The sequence below is a fragment of the Homarus americanus genome, unplaced genomic scaffold (assembly GCF_018991925.1).
Source record: "Homarus americanus isolate GMGI-L3 unplaced genomic scaffold, GMGI_Hamer_2.0 scaffold11302, whole genome shotgun sequence".
Classification (NCBI taxonomy): domain Eukaryota; kingdom Metazoa; phylum Arthropoda; class Malacostraca; order Decapoda; family Nephropidae; genus Homarus; species Homarus americanus.
In genome coordinates, this window is record NW_024736744.1 from 2313287 (window position 1) to 2330188 (window position 16902).

The window sequence follows — 16902 nt, forward strand, 5'->3', positions numbered from 1 at the left end:
TTGACCTAGACCACGAGGCATACACTGGGGAATTGGTGGGGTCGGCTACTCAGCGACAAACAGCGTTTGTAGGGGAGAAATCCACTACAACGGCACCGAGTGTGAGCTCTTTCAAGACAAGACTTGACCAACACTGGAGCAGGTTCAGGTACTTTCAGGAGCCGGTGCATGCCCAGTACTTGCCAACAGTGCGTAACAGAGACGTGACCGATCGCCTAAGCGGCTAACGAGTCGATCTTTTGGTGAAAAGGATAAATGAAAAGGAAAAGTAATCAGAGACGTGGCCGATCGCCCAAGCGGCTAACGAGCCAATCAGTGGTGAAGAGGATAAAAGTAAAAGTAAAAAGTAATACACAACGCAGCGAGACTCAACCCTAGCCACCTCCTTACCATGGGGGACTTTAACTATGGCGACATAAACTGGAGAAATGAGCACACGCCAAATGACTTAAATTACCCCGCTAATCTTTTTGTAGAAACTATGAGAGATAATTTTCTGGTCCAGCATGTTAGAGACCCGACGCATTACAGAGGGGAGCAAACACCCAAGCCACTGGACCTCATCATAACGACCGAGGAGGGTATGGGGCCAAACTGGAACATCTAGCCCCAGCTGGCACCAGTCACCATGTAATGTTGTCCTTCAGGTTTAACTGTTACTCAATTCACGACAAAACCAGGCCAAGGTGCAAGTATTACAAGGGAAATTACGACGGGATGAAGGAAGAGATGAAGGGTATCCACTGGCCTGACTCACTAAGGCATAAGAACGCGGACGCTACACTAAATATCATAGCTAGTAAAGTAAACCATTTGATCGATAAATACATACCCAAGACCAAACACAGTGCGGTCGACAAAGTAAAGAAAACCTTGAAATTCAAGACGTGGGTTAGGTCAAACGATGAGCAGGAGAGGAGGATGTATGCAAGAGCCAGGAACCAACTAAAGGCAGAGTGTAGAAGGGCTGAAAAGGAGTTCCAGAGGCTGGTTGCAAGCGAGGTCAGCACAAACCCAAAGGCATTTTACAGGTTTGCAAAGTCGAAATTAAAAACGCGAGTAGGAGTATCGGATCTGAGGCTTGATGATGGTAGTTACGCAGAGTCTGATCAGGACAAAGCCGAGGCATTGAACAGCTTCTTTTCCTCGGTGTTCACAGGAGAGGATGCAAACAATCTTCCTGTGTTTGAGGACGGACGGTACAACACAGCACTGACACATTGTATTCACGGGAGATGTTATAAGAAATAAACTGTCAAAACTAAAGGTTCATAAGAGTCCTGAAAGGACCGGACATGGTGCATCCTTGAGTGCTAAGGGAGTTGTGCACCGAGCTAGCTGAGCCCCTGAAGATCCTGTTCAGTAAATGCCTGGATGAACAAAAGGTCCCCAGTGATTGGAAAATGGCTTATGTGAGTCCTATCTTCAAGAATGGCGATCGTCACTCCACAAATAACTATAGGCCAATGAGCCTAACAAGCATAATATGTAGAGTATTTGACAGCATTATAAGAGATACCATGATGGAGCATCTACTACGAAACAACCTTGTAAATGATTGCCAACACAGTTTTATGCTGGGATGCTCCTGCTTGACACAATTACTCAAGGTAATTTATATTTGGACCCAAATTCTGGAACGGGGTGGTAATATCGACATTATTTACCTCGATTTTGCCAAGGCTTTCGATAGTGTACCCTTTGAACGGCTGAAAATTAAACTGGAAGGGTACGGGTTTTGGGGAATTGTCCGAGCGGGGATAGAAGACTTTCTACATGACCGTAAGCAGTGTGTGGTGATTAATGGCACGAAATCATCATCTGTACCCATCACAAGCGGGGTACCACAGGGTAGTGTATTGGGCCCGCTGTTGTTTGTTTGCTTCATAAATGAAATGCCTGAAGCTGTACATTCTTCCATAGACATGTTTGCGGATGACGCCAAGTTATTTCGGGAAATTAAGAACCAAGCAGATTGTGAAGAGCTGCAGAAGGACCTCTGTGAGCTTCAAGAGTAGTCTAAGAAGTGGCTGCTAAGATTCAATGTCACGAAGTGTAAGAGGATGCACCTGGGACGTACCAACGGTAAGGAACACGTATCATATGTCCCAACGGGATGAAGAGACTGCATTAAATTAGACCGAATGTGAAAAGGACCTAGGTGTGTACGGTGACAATGAACCGAAGTTCTCGGGCCATTGCGAGAAGAAGGTAAATCAGGCTGCTGAATTATTAGGTCTTATAAGAAGGTCGTTCAGATATCTAGACGGTCCGTCTCTCGTAATAATCTTCAAGAGTGAAGTGCTTCCCCGCCTGGAGTACTGTCACCCCGTCTGGTCCCCCAAATATGCCAGGGACTGTCAGTTGATTGAAAATGTCCAAAGGAGGGCCACCAGACTGGTGCCTGCACTGCAGCACCTCAGCTACCCGGAGAGATTGGAGCGCCTGAACTTGCCTAGCTATACTACAGACGGGCAAAGGGGGACCTAATTGAGGTGTACAAGCATCTCAAAGGGCACTACTCAGTCGAATTTCCATACCTGAAGCTGGCGGACGCTCGTCCCACAAGGGGTCACAGCTCAAGGTTGAAGAAGCCGCAAGTCCAGAAAACTGTGAAGGTGAACTTTTTCAGAGTGATGAGTTGTGAACGCGTGGAACAACCTGTCGAGTGTGAGCCGATTCAAGACCTGACTTGATCAGCATTGGAGCAGGTTCAGATTCATTCAGGAGTCAGTGCATGCCCAGTACTTGCCAACAGTGCCTAACAAGAGACGTGACTGACCGCCCAAGAGGTTAACGAGCTGATCAGTGGTGAAGAGGATGAAAGAAAAAGGTAATAGCTCTATTAAGTAAGCAGTGGTAACGATAACTTCATGCTTCCCCTGACAAAAACTTCTACTGAACAATGTTTGAGTTTAACATGAAAGAGCCCGCCCAATAACCCTCAGTTACGTTCACACTTACTAAGCTGGAAATATGCATTACAAATATTTTGTGTTGTCCACGGTAAATGTCTACACATGTACAGTACAGGTAAACAGGTACCCCGCCGTGCAACAACAGTGTTCACGAAACAACAATGAACTGTTACTAATTCTAGGATTTTTTTTATAACTGCAGTTTTACTCCCAAGTGGGTTTGAGCAATTTTTTGAGGGGGTGATAACTCCAAAACGACTCATTTCCGACGATAGATATTGGAAGCATAATGTGTTGTCTAATGGTAGACCCTGCTGCTATATGGCATCACATACATACAATATATCGTTTTTCACTATTGATTTTTTTTTATTATTATTTGTGGTCCTGGTAAATTTTTACAAGTTGACAACCATGGATTTTTTGTTGAGCAATGTGTTTTCCGATGGTTTAGACAATATTAAGACATTTTTCTTCTATGACGTTTCCCTCGCAGATGACTTAAATATACCAGGGATCCAGGGGGGAGGGGGCGGAGCCCCCCGGTTAGGTTAGGTAATTTTAGGTCATTTGCGAGGGAAACGTCATAGAAGAAAAATGTCTTAATATTGTCTAAACCATCGGAAAACACATTGCTCAACAAAAAATCCATGGTTGTCAACTTGTAAAAATTTACTGTGTTCCTTTATTATTATTAATAATATTATTATTATCATTATTATTATTATTATTATTATTATTATCATATTTTTATTTAATATTTTTGTTTTTTATTGTCATTAATTTATATTTTTTATTAATATTTTATTTTGTCCCCCCAGGCCCTGATGGGTCATAAACCTGTCCCCTGGTGGGCTAATCCCGTTAAAAAAATGGGTAAACCCTTTATTTCTGGTAAAAATCAAATGGTAATGGAACTGCAATCTTTCCGGATTTTATTTATATACCCACATTATAACTTTCGTTAATAACCATCATAATAGCATTATCTTTCCGGGTCATGGCCTTCACAGTTCCCGGACACGGATAGCATATCCTACCAGCTCCCCCTTTCTGGACGCCACAGCACAACAAAACAACATTTATATCAACATACCTGCACTCAACTGCTGATAACCACAACGTAGAGTCCTTGAAGCCTTTACAGCGCCACAACCACGAAGTAATCCACAAACAGCGAACGTAAATACCGGAAATAGCTCTCAAATACTGTATCACCATACACACAGGTTGCCACCACCGTACTATAATGATCACTGGCGAATGCCGAACCCTTGAGGTGCTTCGATTCCTTAATTCATTGGTTCGCTTTACCGATTCACATGCAAATCACTTACGTATCTATTTACCGACTGGATGGCAGAAAGAACGTCATTCACGATTACCCGTCATCTACAGTCTCATTCATTTTCTCAAATCACTTCTAGTTATTATTAGCTAAACTCAAAATTTATAATTATTAACGAAAATTATTCATGAGATTCTAAGTTTCGACCACGACTCCGTTGTAACACTAAATTAGTCCTCAACCAAACAACCCGAGTAGTTTTAACATCTTCAAAGTTCATACAGGTACAGGGGAACATCAGCTGTTTTAAAATGTTTTTTATGCAGTTTTAAAGGAAAATCACCGTTCGTTGACTTACCTTAAGTAAAATGAACTACAGGGCGGGTGAAATCACATTTATTTTAGTCGCGTACAGTACAGCATAGTGACTCAACTGGACCTGAAACTCCACATAAAGGTCCAGACCGTTTTAAAAAGCAAAACAACTATTACAAAATATACACACTTACCTTCTGGACAGAAAAATAATCACAGACAGGTTAATGAATACAAATAACTTTAACGCGTCTCCATGAACCTGTTATTGGACGACATAAGACGTTCCTATTATGCTGTAGTATTAAAATCATTCAAGGAAGCTCTGCCATTGTTCTTGTTCAAGGTGATACTCATTTGATGATCTATTTCACCTTCTCCAGCTCCTGACAACAATAGATGGTCGCTGGAGGCACTGTACCTGAAGCAAAACTGTTCGTAAGAGAAAAAGTCCCAACCAATAAAATCAAAAGATGAAAGGTGACGATCAATAAACCAATTGTCCAGCGTCCATTAGTCTCTCTATAGGTCATCACGTGGTTTACTTCTCAGGGTTTTTTTTTCAGGAAAATATGAAACTGTGACTAGAACTACGACAATAAAAAAACATTGTGACTAGAGTTACCACTGCTTGGGAATCTAAATTAACCTTCACATGAGAAGGTTACGGTCACAGCCACACGACCTCAGCGACAAGTATTGGCAACGTCATCCGTGTACCCAAGAAAGTCCATTACTTACGCGATCTCAGAGGGAAGTATTTTCTTTATTCAGTCTTTAAGTATTAACAACACTCCTTCTTAATTTACAAAGAAAGGGTTTTGCATTAGGTAGACTGGCGGCTTTTTCAATACACGCAGTTTGCATTTATTACTGAAACTATTAGGTAATGACTGGCAGCTTCCACAACATTGGTATCAGAGGAAAATCATTATTATTATTATTATTATTGTTATTATTATTATTATTATTATTATTATTATTATTAAATCGTAAATTAATCACAGATTCACCGCAGTAAGAGATACCCGGTACAGTAGGCCTATGCTGCCTCATATCATAAGAAGCTTCACTTACTGTTAGTTGGTCACCAAGTGGACAGAACCCATCAGGTCAAAGCAGGTCATCAGTGTCTCCTGAGCACTAACATAAGCCTGGTTGGGGTGAACAGTGTATTTATCCAGTAACATCAACAAGTTAACTACTGTGGCCATCAGGTCGGGGGACACCTTACCGCTGTTGATCTGGGCTGAAGCCTGAACATATTCCGACCAATATTTGTTCATCTGCACTTGAGTGCTCGGAGCATCGTACAGTTGGACACCTGTTTTCAGCTTGGCTGTGGTCGTGCACACTAGTTCACACAGCTTACACGTGAACCCACTCAGTGCTTGGCAACAGGAGGGGCACCGCAAACTTGGTTTCATCGGTAGCTCATGATATAGCGGCCAGTCAGCCTGGCAGGCAACACAGCCACAACAGAAGAAATAATGCTGCTGAAGTGCTGCACGTCGTGCTGAGCGCCCGTGACTAACGTATCTCTCACCGTAACTGTCTGTGATTTCCGCTCCTTGTGGAATGGTACTCACGCTATACAAGAACTTGGTGCTGCCCAGGGAGGTGGTGAGGGTGTTGGGCATGCAAGAGTGGTTCACGAGGCTCAGAGCCGAGTATACTGACCAGCCAACTTCCTGTCCGCGGTTCTTCCCGACACCTTCCTGTGCCTCATCCCCTATTGTGACCTCTTTACTACCGTGAACATTACACTCCAGACCCAGGATGAGCCGCATTAATTGTCCCCCCACTAATACAACATCTTCAAGTGTAATCGCGACAGGATGAGTATCATGACCTTCCAAGAACTTAGGACACTGTTCTATGAGGATGCGTGTCAAAACACAAGCGATGGCGGCTGTTTCTTGTAGTTGACTCTCTGACCGAGCCGTGGCGTGTCCCTCAAGGTGGTACAGAGTGCGGTAGTTGTGAGCCACTTGCATCATGGGTCGTGAGCCCCCACCACTCCCACTCTCGTGCTGGAGGGTGGACACAGTGGCTCGAAGGGCCGTGAGGGTGGTGGAGGTGAGAACCCTGAAGGCGAGGGCTGCTGCAGGGTCCAGCTGAAGGGACACCAGGGCTGAGAGCAACTCACATTCAACACCGTGTCCCCCGCCCACACCAGCACTCCGGCAACCTTCACTACAGAACACCACCTGTAAAACAACACAGGTTAGAATCTTACGCTTTTCACACAACACCACCGACAGTGTAACAGAGGCTGAGAAAAACTGACAAAGATTACTGTTGCTCACAGAACACAGACTGTAATGCACCACAGGATGATTATATAAATATTGGAAAAAAAAATATTCACTCCGGTGCAAGAAAGGAAATAACAGCGGCCATTACAGCCTGTATCTACCACTCACCAACGTGATGTTTGTTTACAATATTTATATACATGTTGATAAATGAAAGGACTAAATAACAAATATACCAGAGTTTTAAATAATAAGCATAATAGTGGTAATACTGCTACTAATAAAAACAATAATACTCCATATCCCCAAATACAAGGGCCGGCACAACCTCTTGCATTTACAGTTGGTAGGAAGCAGGTAAATGACCCATACGAAGAAATACGTGAGAGGGGACAAGTAGCCAAAAACACGTAGGGCAAGGCAAGTCAAACCGGACACGTACCAGAGAACACGTAGGGCAAGGCAGCAGGATGGGGCACCGACGCAGGCAGTGGGAGCAGTGTGTCCTGAGAGTACCGTCCAGTTTGACCACGGCTGCCAACGCCTCCTCCACCACCAACACCTCTCCTGCCAACACACCACCCTTGTTACCTCCAGCCCTCGCTGAACAATGTATGAATGAAGCGTAAATAAAAATGAAATGTGATGTATGAATGGAGAACAATGTATGAAGGAAGAATTATGTATAAATACAGCCGTCGGTGAAGAATGTGTAAATATGAATGAAAAGTGAAGAGTCATGCATGAATGACGTGTGAATCTGAATGAATGAAGAGAAATGAAAAATGAGTCACTTAACCTAACCTAACCACATTCACTCAAAGGCGTTAGGGTGGTTAATCATCAGGTGGAATAAGCTAAGTGCTATCAAGTGATAATGTCCTTCTACAGTAGAGTGATGACGTGTTTGGTGGGTGGCACATTTGTTTACTTACCTGGTTGAATATCTCTCTGCGCCACCAGGTGTCTGCCGAGGATGGGCGTGTAGTGGATCCTGAGGGCGTCGCTGAGGCAGGGCAGGTCAGAGCTGGGACAGGAGACAGGGGGCGGGGAGGAGGGACCTGTGTAGAAGACCCTCTCGTACTGGTGCTGGGGGGTTGGAGGAGGGGCGGTGCTGCCCTCACACTTGGCCAGCAGCTTGGTGAGAGAGGTCTTCACGGTCGCCGCCTCTTTTTCATTTAAAGACAACGACGAGAGGTTATTAATTGTGTCATCCAAAACCGCCTTGGCCTCCTGTAATCTGCCTAACATTTGGAGACACTTAGCTCTTCGTTCCTGTAGACGATGTCTCCTAGCAGGTGGGTAGCCGAACACTATGGCCCGCTGAGCGTCGGCCAGGGCTGCCTCAAACTGCCCCATCTCATACAGGACAGCCGAGCGGTTGGCATAAGCGAGCGCCAAGCTCTCCTGTTCAGGGGCGGGCTCTTCCGGGACGGACTCTCCCACAGGTGGGTGAGGGGCCGCCAGGATGCTGTAGTTGTAGGCCAGCAACGCCTGCTCCAGCTTACGCTCTCGATATAGACGATTACCCTCGTTGCGGAACTTCTCGGACTCGGTGGCGCCCTTCCTGCTGATGCGGGAGTTGCCAGGGGAGGGCACAAGCACCTGCTGCGCCTCCGACCGACACCACAGGTACTGGAACATGTTGTCCAGCGTGGCGGTGGGTCCAAAGTGTGCCGTCACCTCGTTGGTCTGCCACGACTCCTGCAGCAGCCCGCGGAACTTGGAGTATAGTTGTCTGAAGGGCGCCATCACTCCACACTAGTTATCGTCAACTCCAGCTAGTTTCTGTGAGGTGTTGCTCGCCCCTGCCTGAGTCTTACACTACTCACCTATATATCCTTGGTAAAATAGAAACATATTAAACAAAACCGCTGCAGTAATATACCTAATAAACACAATCCACCAAAAATATATCAATGGGAGGATTGTGGTACAGTATATTGTCACGCACAACTGAGAATACTTTCGGGTGCTGGGAGTTATGGCGACCCTGACAGTAATGACTGATTTACGAGTATGACAGAACACGACACAGTGACATCACCACCCTCTCTTGCCCGCCCATCACCACCCTCTCTTGCCCGCCCATCACCACCCTCTCTTGCCCGCCCATCACCACCCTCTCTTGCTTGCCCGCCCATCACCACCCTCTTGCCCGCCCATCCCACCCTCTTGCCCGCCCATCACCTCTCTTGCTCTCTTGCCCATCACCACCCCTCTGCCCGCCCATCAACACCCCTCTGCCCGCCCATCAACACCCCTCTCTGCCCGTCCACCAACACCCCTGCCCACCCATTAACACCTCTACCGCCCATCAACACCCTCTTGCCCACCCATCACCCATCAACACCCCTCTTGCCCTGCCCATCAACACCCCTCTCTCTTGCCCGCCCATCAACACCTCCTCTCTGCCCGCCCCATCAACACCTCTTGCCCACCCATCAACACCTCTCTTGCCCACCCATCACCATTCTGCCCTCTCTCTGCCCGCCCATCAACACCCCTCTCTTGCCCGTCCATCAACACCCCTGTCAACAGCTTACACGCCTCACCTCAAACCTTTCACAATATTTACTGATTCCTGTTTGTTTATAATCTTCTTCAATGTTTCTGACCCGGTGCTAAGTTTCCTTTACAGCGAGGTACAACACAACACATCATAACACACCACCACAACACCTCATCACAGCACAACACAACACATCATAACACACCACCACAACACCTCATCACAGCACAACACAACACATCATAACACACCACCACAACACCTCATCACAGCACAACACAACACATCATAACACACCACCACAACACCTCATCACAGCACAACACAACACATCATAACACACCAACAACACCTCATCACAGCACAACACAACACCACACCACACCTCATCACAGCACAACACAACACATCATAACACACCACCACAACACCTCATCACAGCACAACACAACACATCAACACCACCACAACACTCATAACACACCACCACAACACCTCATCACAACACAACACAACACATCATAACACACCACCACAACACCTCATCACAGCACAACACAACACATCATAACACACCACCACAACACCTCATCACAGCACATCACACAACACATCATAACACACCACCACAACACCTCATCACAGCACAACACAACACATCATAACACACCACCACAACACCTCATCACAGCACAACACAACACATCATAACACACCACCACAACACCTCATCACAGCACAACACAACACATCATAACACACCACCACAACACCTCATCACAGCACAACACAACACATCATAACACACCACCACAACACCTCATCACAGCACAACACAACACATCATAACACACCACCACAACACCTCATCACAGCACAACACAACACATCATAACACACCACCACAACACCTCATCACAACACACACACATCATACACCACACCTCATCACAGCACAACACAACACATCATAACACACCACCACAACACCTCATCACAGCACAACACAACACATCATAACACACCACCACAACACCTCATCACAGCACAAGACAACACATCATAACACACCACCACAACACCTCATCACAGCACAACACAACACATCAACACACCACCACAACACCTCATCACAGCACAACACAACACATCATAACACACCACCACAACACCTCATCACAGCACAACACAAATACATCATAACACACCACCACAACACCTCATCACAGCACAACACAACACATCATAACACACCACCACAACACCTCATCACAGCACAACACAACACATCATAACACTCCACCACAACACCTCACACACAGCACAACACAACACATCATAACACACCACCACAACACCTCATCACAACACAACACAACACATCATAACACACAGGAACAGGAGACGGAACAACAACCCACATCAACAAAATTACTTCAATATTAAACAACTTCTTACAAATTACCTTAAATTACTGTTATAGGCGTCACTCTTTTCTTAATTAATTACTCACTACCTAAACATAATCACATAAACAATACTATGAACTGTGACAGGTCCAACTCTGACTCCTGGAACAAGAACCTTTGTCACGGACGCTTATATTTGTGACAGGTGCGATAAACACAATATACCCGGGAGTCTTGGTCTTAGATACTTATTCTATGTATTTCGACAAGTTTCATAAAATGTATAATATCCGATTACATATACTGAATATTAAATAAAACTATACTCGTGTGTGTATATAAAGTATTATGTGTATACTTAAATAATGTTCTCCGGTTACCAGAGCTGGCTTTATACAACACCCACGATGCTTATGGATGATGAGTTAATACGACCACACGGGTTAGTTCTCCATGTAGCACCTCGGCTTCCTGGTGTGTGCGCCTGTGTGGTGTTTCATAATCTTCATACAAACACTATATACAAGTATGCGTATATAGATATATATATATATATGTGTGTGTGTGTGAGAGAGAAGTAGTGGAGAGCCATTAAAGACCCACATGACCGCCTCAACCACTGCTAAAATTATTACGTACGCCCCTCCCCGCCCTCTTTCCCACCCGGTCTCCTCCCTCTCTCTTATAGTACCCTCCCCACCCACACACACCTCACCAAGCAACCCTCCCCACCCATCACCCTGTATATATTTTCCCATAATAATTCCTCTTTAACACTTTACCTGTGTGGACAAGTGGCGGCACCATCAGTAGAGTGGGGCGATGAGACATGGGCACATCACAACACGGGGTGGACGAGGGGAGGCAGGTACAAACCCCAAATCCCAGTTGGGTCCTCTGCCCCCTAATATAACACACACACACACACACACACACACACACACACACACCATTCCTAAGTGCCGCTAACCCGATGTTCCACAGCCTAATTAACGTGAAGGTGTTACTAATCGTTCTGTAAACTCACACTTACACAACTGAAATGTAATCTAGCTTCCTCTGTTAGTTTCACAGCTAAAAGGTAATGTAAGGTTATGTTATTTTCACAGTTCGTCTATAACCTAACCTAACCTAACCTAACCTAACCTAACCTAACCTAGTCTGTGAAGAATCTTGTGTTTATTAAGTCAGGTAGAATGAGTGGTTGTGAGTGGGATTATGAGTGAGTGGGCGAGAGTGAGTGATTGTGAATAATGGTAGAATGAGTGGTTGTGAGTGGGATTATGAGTGAGTGGGCGAGAGTGAGTGATTGTGAATAATGGTAGAATGAGTGGTTGTGAGTGGGATTATGAGTGAGTGGGCGAGAGTGAGTGATTGTGAATAATGGTAGAATGAGTGGTTGTGAGTGGGATTATGAGTGAGTGGGCGAGAGTGAGTGATTGTGAATGATGGTAGAATGAGTGGTTGTGAGTGGGATTATGAGTGAGTGGGCGAGTGAGAGATTGTCAGTGCGTTTGTCAGTGTGTATGAGAGAGAGAGAGAGAGAGAGAGAGAGAGAGAGAGAGAGAGAGAGAGAGAGAGAGAGAGAGGTGCTCAGACTATGTCACGTCATCCAACACAAATAAGTGAAAAGGACAAATGAAGAGAAAGGAAAAGAGAGGAAAAAAAATAAAAATAGGGATTATTATCTCAATAAATATATCTCACCTGGATTAATTGGCTCAGGTGTTAATTAATTCCAGTATATTATATATTTGTCTACTGTACTAATTAATGAGGTTATTTAAACTTATTAAGTTCACCTGTTAAAAAGTGTTTATTGAATGGGACGTAAAAAAAGTTATCAGATATTGTTATTTCGAAAGTCTTAAAGTGAAAGTGACAAGTAAGTGACACAGGTAAGTGATACAGGTAAGTGACACAAGTAAGTGACACAGGTAAGTGATACAGGTAAGTGACACAGGTAAATGACACAGGTAAGTGATACAGGTAAGTGACACAGGTAAATGACACAGGTAAGTGACACAGGTAAATGACACAGGTAAGTGATACAGGTAAGTGACACAGGTAAGTGATACAGGTAAATGACACAGGTAAGTGATACAGGTAAGTGATACAGGTAAGTGATACAGGTAAGTGATACAGGTAAGTGACACAGGTAAGTGATACAGGTAAATGACACAGGTAAGTGATACAGGTAAATGACACAGGTAAGTGATACAGGTAAGTGACACAGGTAAGTGATACAGGTAAATGACACAGGTAAGTGATACAGGTAAATGACAGGTAAGATACAGGTAAGTGATACAGGTAAGGATACAGTAAGGACACAGGTAAGTGATACAGGTAAATGACACAGGTAAGTGATACAGGTAAATGACACAGGTAAGTGATACAGGTAAGTGATACAGGTAAGTGATACAGGTAAATGACACAGGTAAGTGATACAGGTAAATGACACAGGTAAGTGACACAGGTAAATGACACAGGTAAGTGACACAGGTAAATGACACAGGTAAGTGATACAGGTAAGTGACACAGGTAAGCGATACAGGTAAGTGATACAGGTAAGTGACACAGGTAAGTGATACAGGTAAGTGATACAGGTAAGTGATACAGGTAAGTGACACAGGTAAGTGATACAGGTAAATGACACAGGTAAGTGACACAGGTAAATGACACAGGTAAGTGACACAGGTAAATGACACAGGTAAGTGATACAGGTAAGTGACACAGGTAAGTGATACAGGTAAATGACACAGGTAAGTGATACAGGTAAATGACACAGGTAAGTGATACAGGTAAGTGATACAGGTAAGTGACACAGGTAAGTGATACAGGTAAGTGATACAGGTAAGTGATACAGGTAAGTGACACAGGTAAGTGATACAGGTAAATGACACAGGTAAGTGATACAGGTAAGTGACACAGGTAAGTGATACAGGTAAGTGATACAGGTAAGTGATACAGGTAAGTGATACAGGTAAGTGGATACAGGTAAGGAGGTAAGTGACACAGGTAAGGATACAGGTAAATGACACAGGTAAAGATACAGGTAAGTGATACAGGAAAGTGATGAAGCAGGTAAGTGACACAGGTAAATGACACAGGTAAGTGACACAGGTAAGTGACACAGGTAAATGACACAGGTAAGTGACACAAGTAAGTGACACAGGTAAGTGATACAGGTAAGTGACACAGGTAAATGACACAGGTAAGTGATACAGGTAAGTGACACAGGTAAATGACACAGGTAAGTGTCACAGGTAAATGACACAGGTAAGTGATACAGGTAAGTGACACAGGTAAATGACACAGGTAAGTGACACAGGTAAGTGACACAGGTAAGTGATACAGGTAAGTGACACAGGTAAATGACACAGGTAAGTGACACAGGTAAATGACACAGGTAAGTGACACAGGTAAATGACACAGGTAAGTGACACAGGTAAGTGACACAGGTAAATGACACAGGTAAGTGACACAGGTAAGTGACACAGGTAAATGACACAGGTAAGTGACACAGGTAAATGACACAGGTAAGTGATACAGGTAAGTGACACAGGTAAATGACACAGGTAAGTGACACAGGTAAATGACACAGGTAAGGACACAGGTAAATGACACAGGTAAATGACACAGGTAAGTGACACAGGTAAATGACACAGGTAAGTGACACAGGTAAGTGACACAGGTAAGTGACACAGGTAAATGACACAGGTAAGTGACACAGGTAAGTGACACAGGTAAGTGACAAGTAAGGGATACAGGTAAGTGATACACAGGTAAGTGACACAGGTAAATGATACAGGTAAGGGACACAGGTAAGTGACACAGGTAAATGACACAGGTAAGGGATACACAGGTACAGGTAAGGACACAGGACACAGGTACAGGTAAATGACACATGACACAGGTAAGGATACAGGTAATGACACAGGTAAGGATACAGGTAAGTGACACAAGGTAAGTGACACAGGTAAGTGATACAGGTAAGTGACACAGGTAAATGACACAGGTAAGTGATACAGGTAAGTGACACACAGGTAAATGACACAGGTAAATGACACAGGTAAGTGACACAGGTAAGTGACACAGGTGACACAGGTACAGTGCGACACAGGTAAGTGACACAAGTAATGACACAGGTAAGTGATACAGGTAAGTGACACAGGTAATGACACAGGTAAGTGTACAGGTACACAAATAATGACACAGGTAAGTGACACAGGTAAACACAGGTAAGTGATACAGGTAAGTGTGACACAGGTAAGTAATACACAGGTAAGTGACACAGGTACAATGACACAGGTGACACAGTAAATGACACAGGTACAGGTAAATGACACAGGTAAGTGACACAGGTAAATGACACAGGTAAGTGACACAGGTAAATGACACAGGTAAGTGACACAGGTAAGTGACACAGGTAAATGACACAGGTAAGTGACACAGGTAAATGACACAGGTAAGTGACACAGGTAAAGTGACACAGGTAAGTGATACAGGTAAGTGACACAGGTAAATGACACAGGTAAGTGACACAGGTAAATGACACAGGTAAGGTACAGGTGACACAGGTAAATGACACAGGTAAGTGACACAAGTGATACAGGTAAATGACAGGTAAGTGATACAGGTAAGTGACACAGGTAAATGACACAGGTACAGGTAAGGACAGGTAAGTGACACAGGTAAATGTAATGACAGGTAATGACACAGGTAAGATACAAGTAAATGACACAGGTAAGTGTCACAGGTAAGTGATACAGGTAAATGACACAGTGTAAGTAAGTAAGTGATGGACACAGGTAAATGACACAGGTAAGGATACAGGTAAGTGACACAGTAAGTACAGGTAAGTGACACAGGTAAATGACACAGGTAAGTGATACAGGTAAATGACACAGGTAAGTGATACAGGTAAGACACAGGTAAATGATACAGGTAAATGACACAGGTAAGTGATACAGGTAAGGATACAGGTAAGGTTAGGATACACAGGTAAATGACACAGGTAAGTGACACAGGTAAGTGACACAGGTAAGTGACACAAATGACACAGGTAAGTGACACAGGTAAGTGACAGTAAGTAAGTTCCAGAAACTCTTCAGATGACACAGTGAAAACCTGCGAGGAGAGAGACTGTGTAGAGTGTAGAGACACAGTGTAGAGACTGTGTAGAGACTGTGTGAAACAGTAGAGAGACACGAGTGTAGAGAGACTGTGTAGAGACTGTAGAGACTGTGTATAGAGAAGAGTGTAGAGATGCAGAGAGACTGTGAGAGACGAGACTGAGAGACTGTGTAGAGATAGAGTGTAGAGTGTCATGTAGATGAGAGCAGTGAGACTGTAGAGAGACTGTCACTGTAGAGAGACTGTGTAGAGACTGTAGAGAGAAAGAACTGTAGAGACTGTGTAGAGAGAGTGAGAGAGACCAGAGAGACTGTAGAGACTGTGTAGAGAGAGACTGTGTAGAGACTGTGTAGAGACTGTGAGAGAGAGACTGTGTAGACTGTGTGTAGAGACTGTGTAGAGACTAGAGACTGTGAGAGTAGAGACTGTAGAGAGACTGTGTAGAGACTGTAGAGAGACTGTGTGAGAAGAGACTGTAGAGAGACTGTAGAGAGACTGTAGAGACTGTAGAGAGACTGTGAGAGAGAGACTGTGTAGAGTAGAGACTGTGACTGTAGAGAGACTGTAGAGAGACTGTGTAGAGAGACTGTACTGTGTAGAGAGACTGTAGAGACTGTGGAGAGAGACTGTAGAGAGACTGTGTAGAGACTGTGAAGAGAGACTGTAGAGAGACTGTAGAGAGACTGTGTAGAGAGACTGTGTTGAGAGACTGTAGACAGAGACTGTGTAGAGAGACTTTTTAGAGAAGGTGTTCGTCGAAAATGTCAGGGGAATTACTGAAGGGAAGTGTGTGTGTGTGTGTGTGTGTGTGTGTGTGTGTGTGTGTGTGTGTGTGTGTCAAGGCAGCAGCAAGGTCAAGAATGTCTTCCACAAAAACAACAACATCACTGGATTCTGGTTTCAAGACAGGATTATAAACTATGCTGTAGATAATGGGAAAAAATCCAGCGAATGTTGTCATATACGTAATATAACCCAGTAATATGACTTCACTTCTTTGTCTCTTGTAATATTGTGTCGACTTTAAACAAAAAAAGACCCAATAGTGTAATTAATGCCAGGACAC

General features: G+C 44.2%; 1 protein-coding gene across 5 annotated transcripts in view; it reads right to left on the reverse strand.

Moving 5' to 3' along the window:
* Positions 1 to 4587: 4587 nt before the first annotated feature.
* Positions 4588 to 16902, reverse strand: part of LOC121872459 (SET and MYND domain-containing protein 4-like) — a 13017-nt gene continuing 702 nt past the window's right edge. For 4 of the 5 annotated variants that reach the window (XM_042375232.1, XM_042375233.1, XM_042375235.1 and 1 more), the window contains exons 2-4: positions 7715 to 8620; positions 7222 to 7346; positions 4588 to 6731 (exon numbers count right to left, since the gene is read on the reverse strand). In XM_042375232.1, coding sequence (XP_042231166.1) covers positions 5601 to 6731; positions 7222 to 7346; positions 7715 to 8531 — 2073 coding nt within the window. In that variant the 5' untranslated portion in view covers positions 8532 to 8620 and the 3' untranslated portion in view covers positions 4588 to 5600. The remainder of the gene's footprint in view (positions 6732 to 7221; positions 7347 to 7714; positions 8621 to 16902) is intronic. The other variant, XM_042375237.1, reaches the window with a different exon arrangement.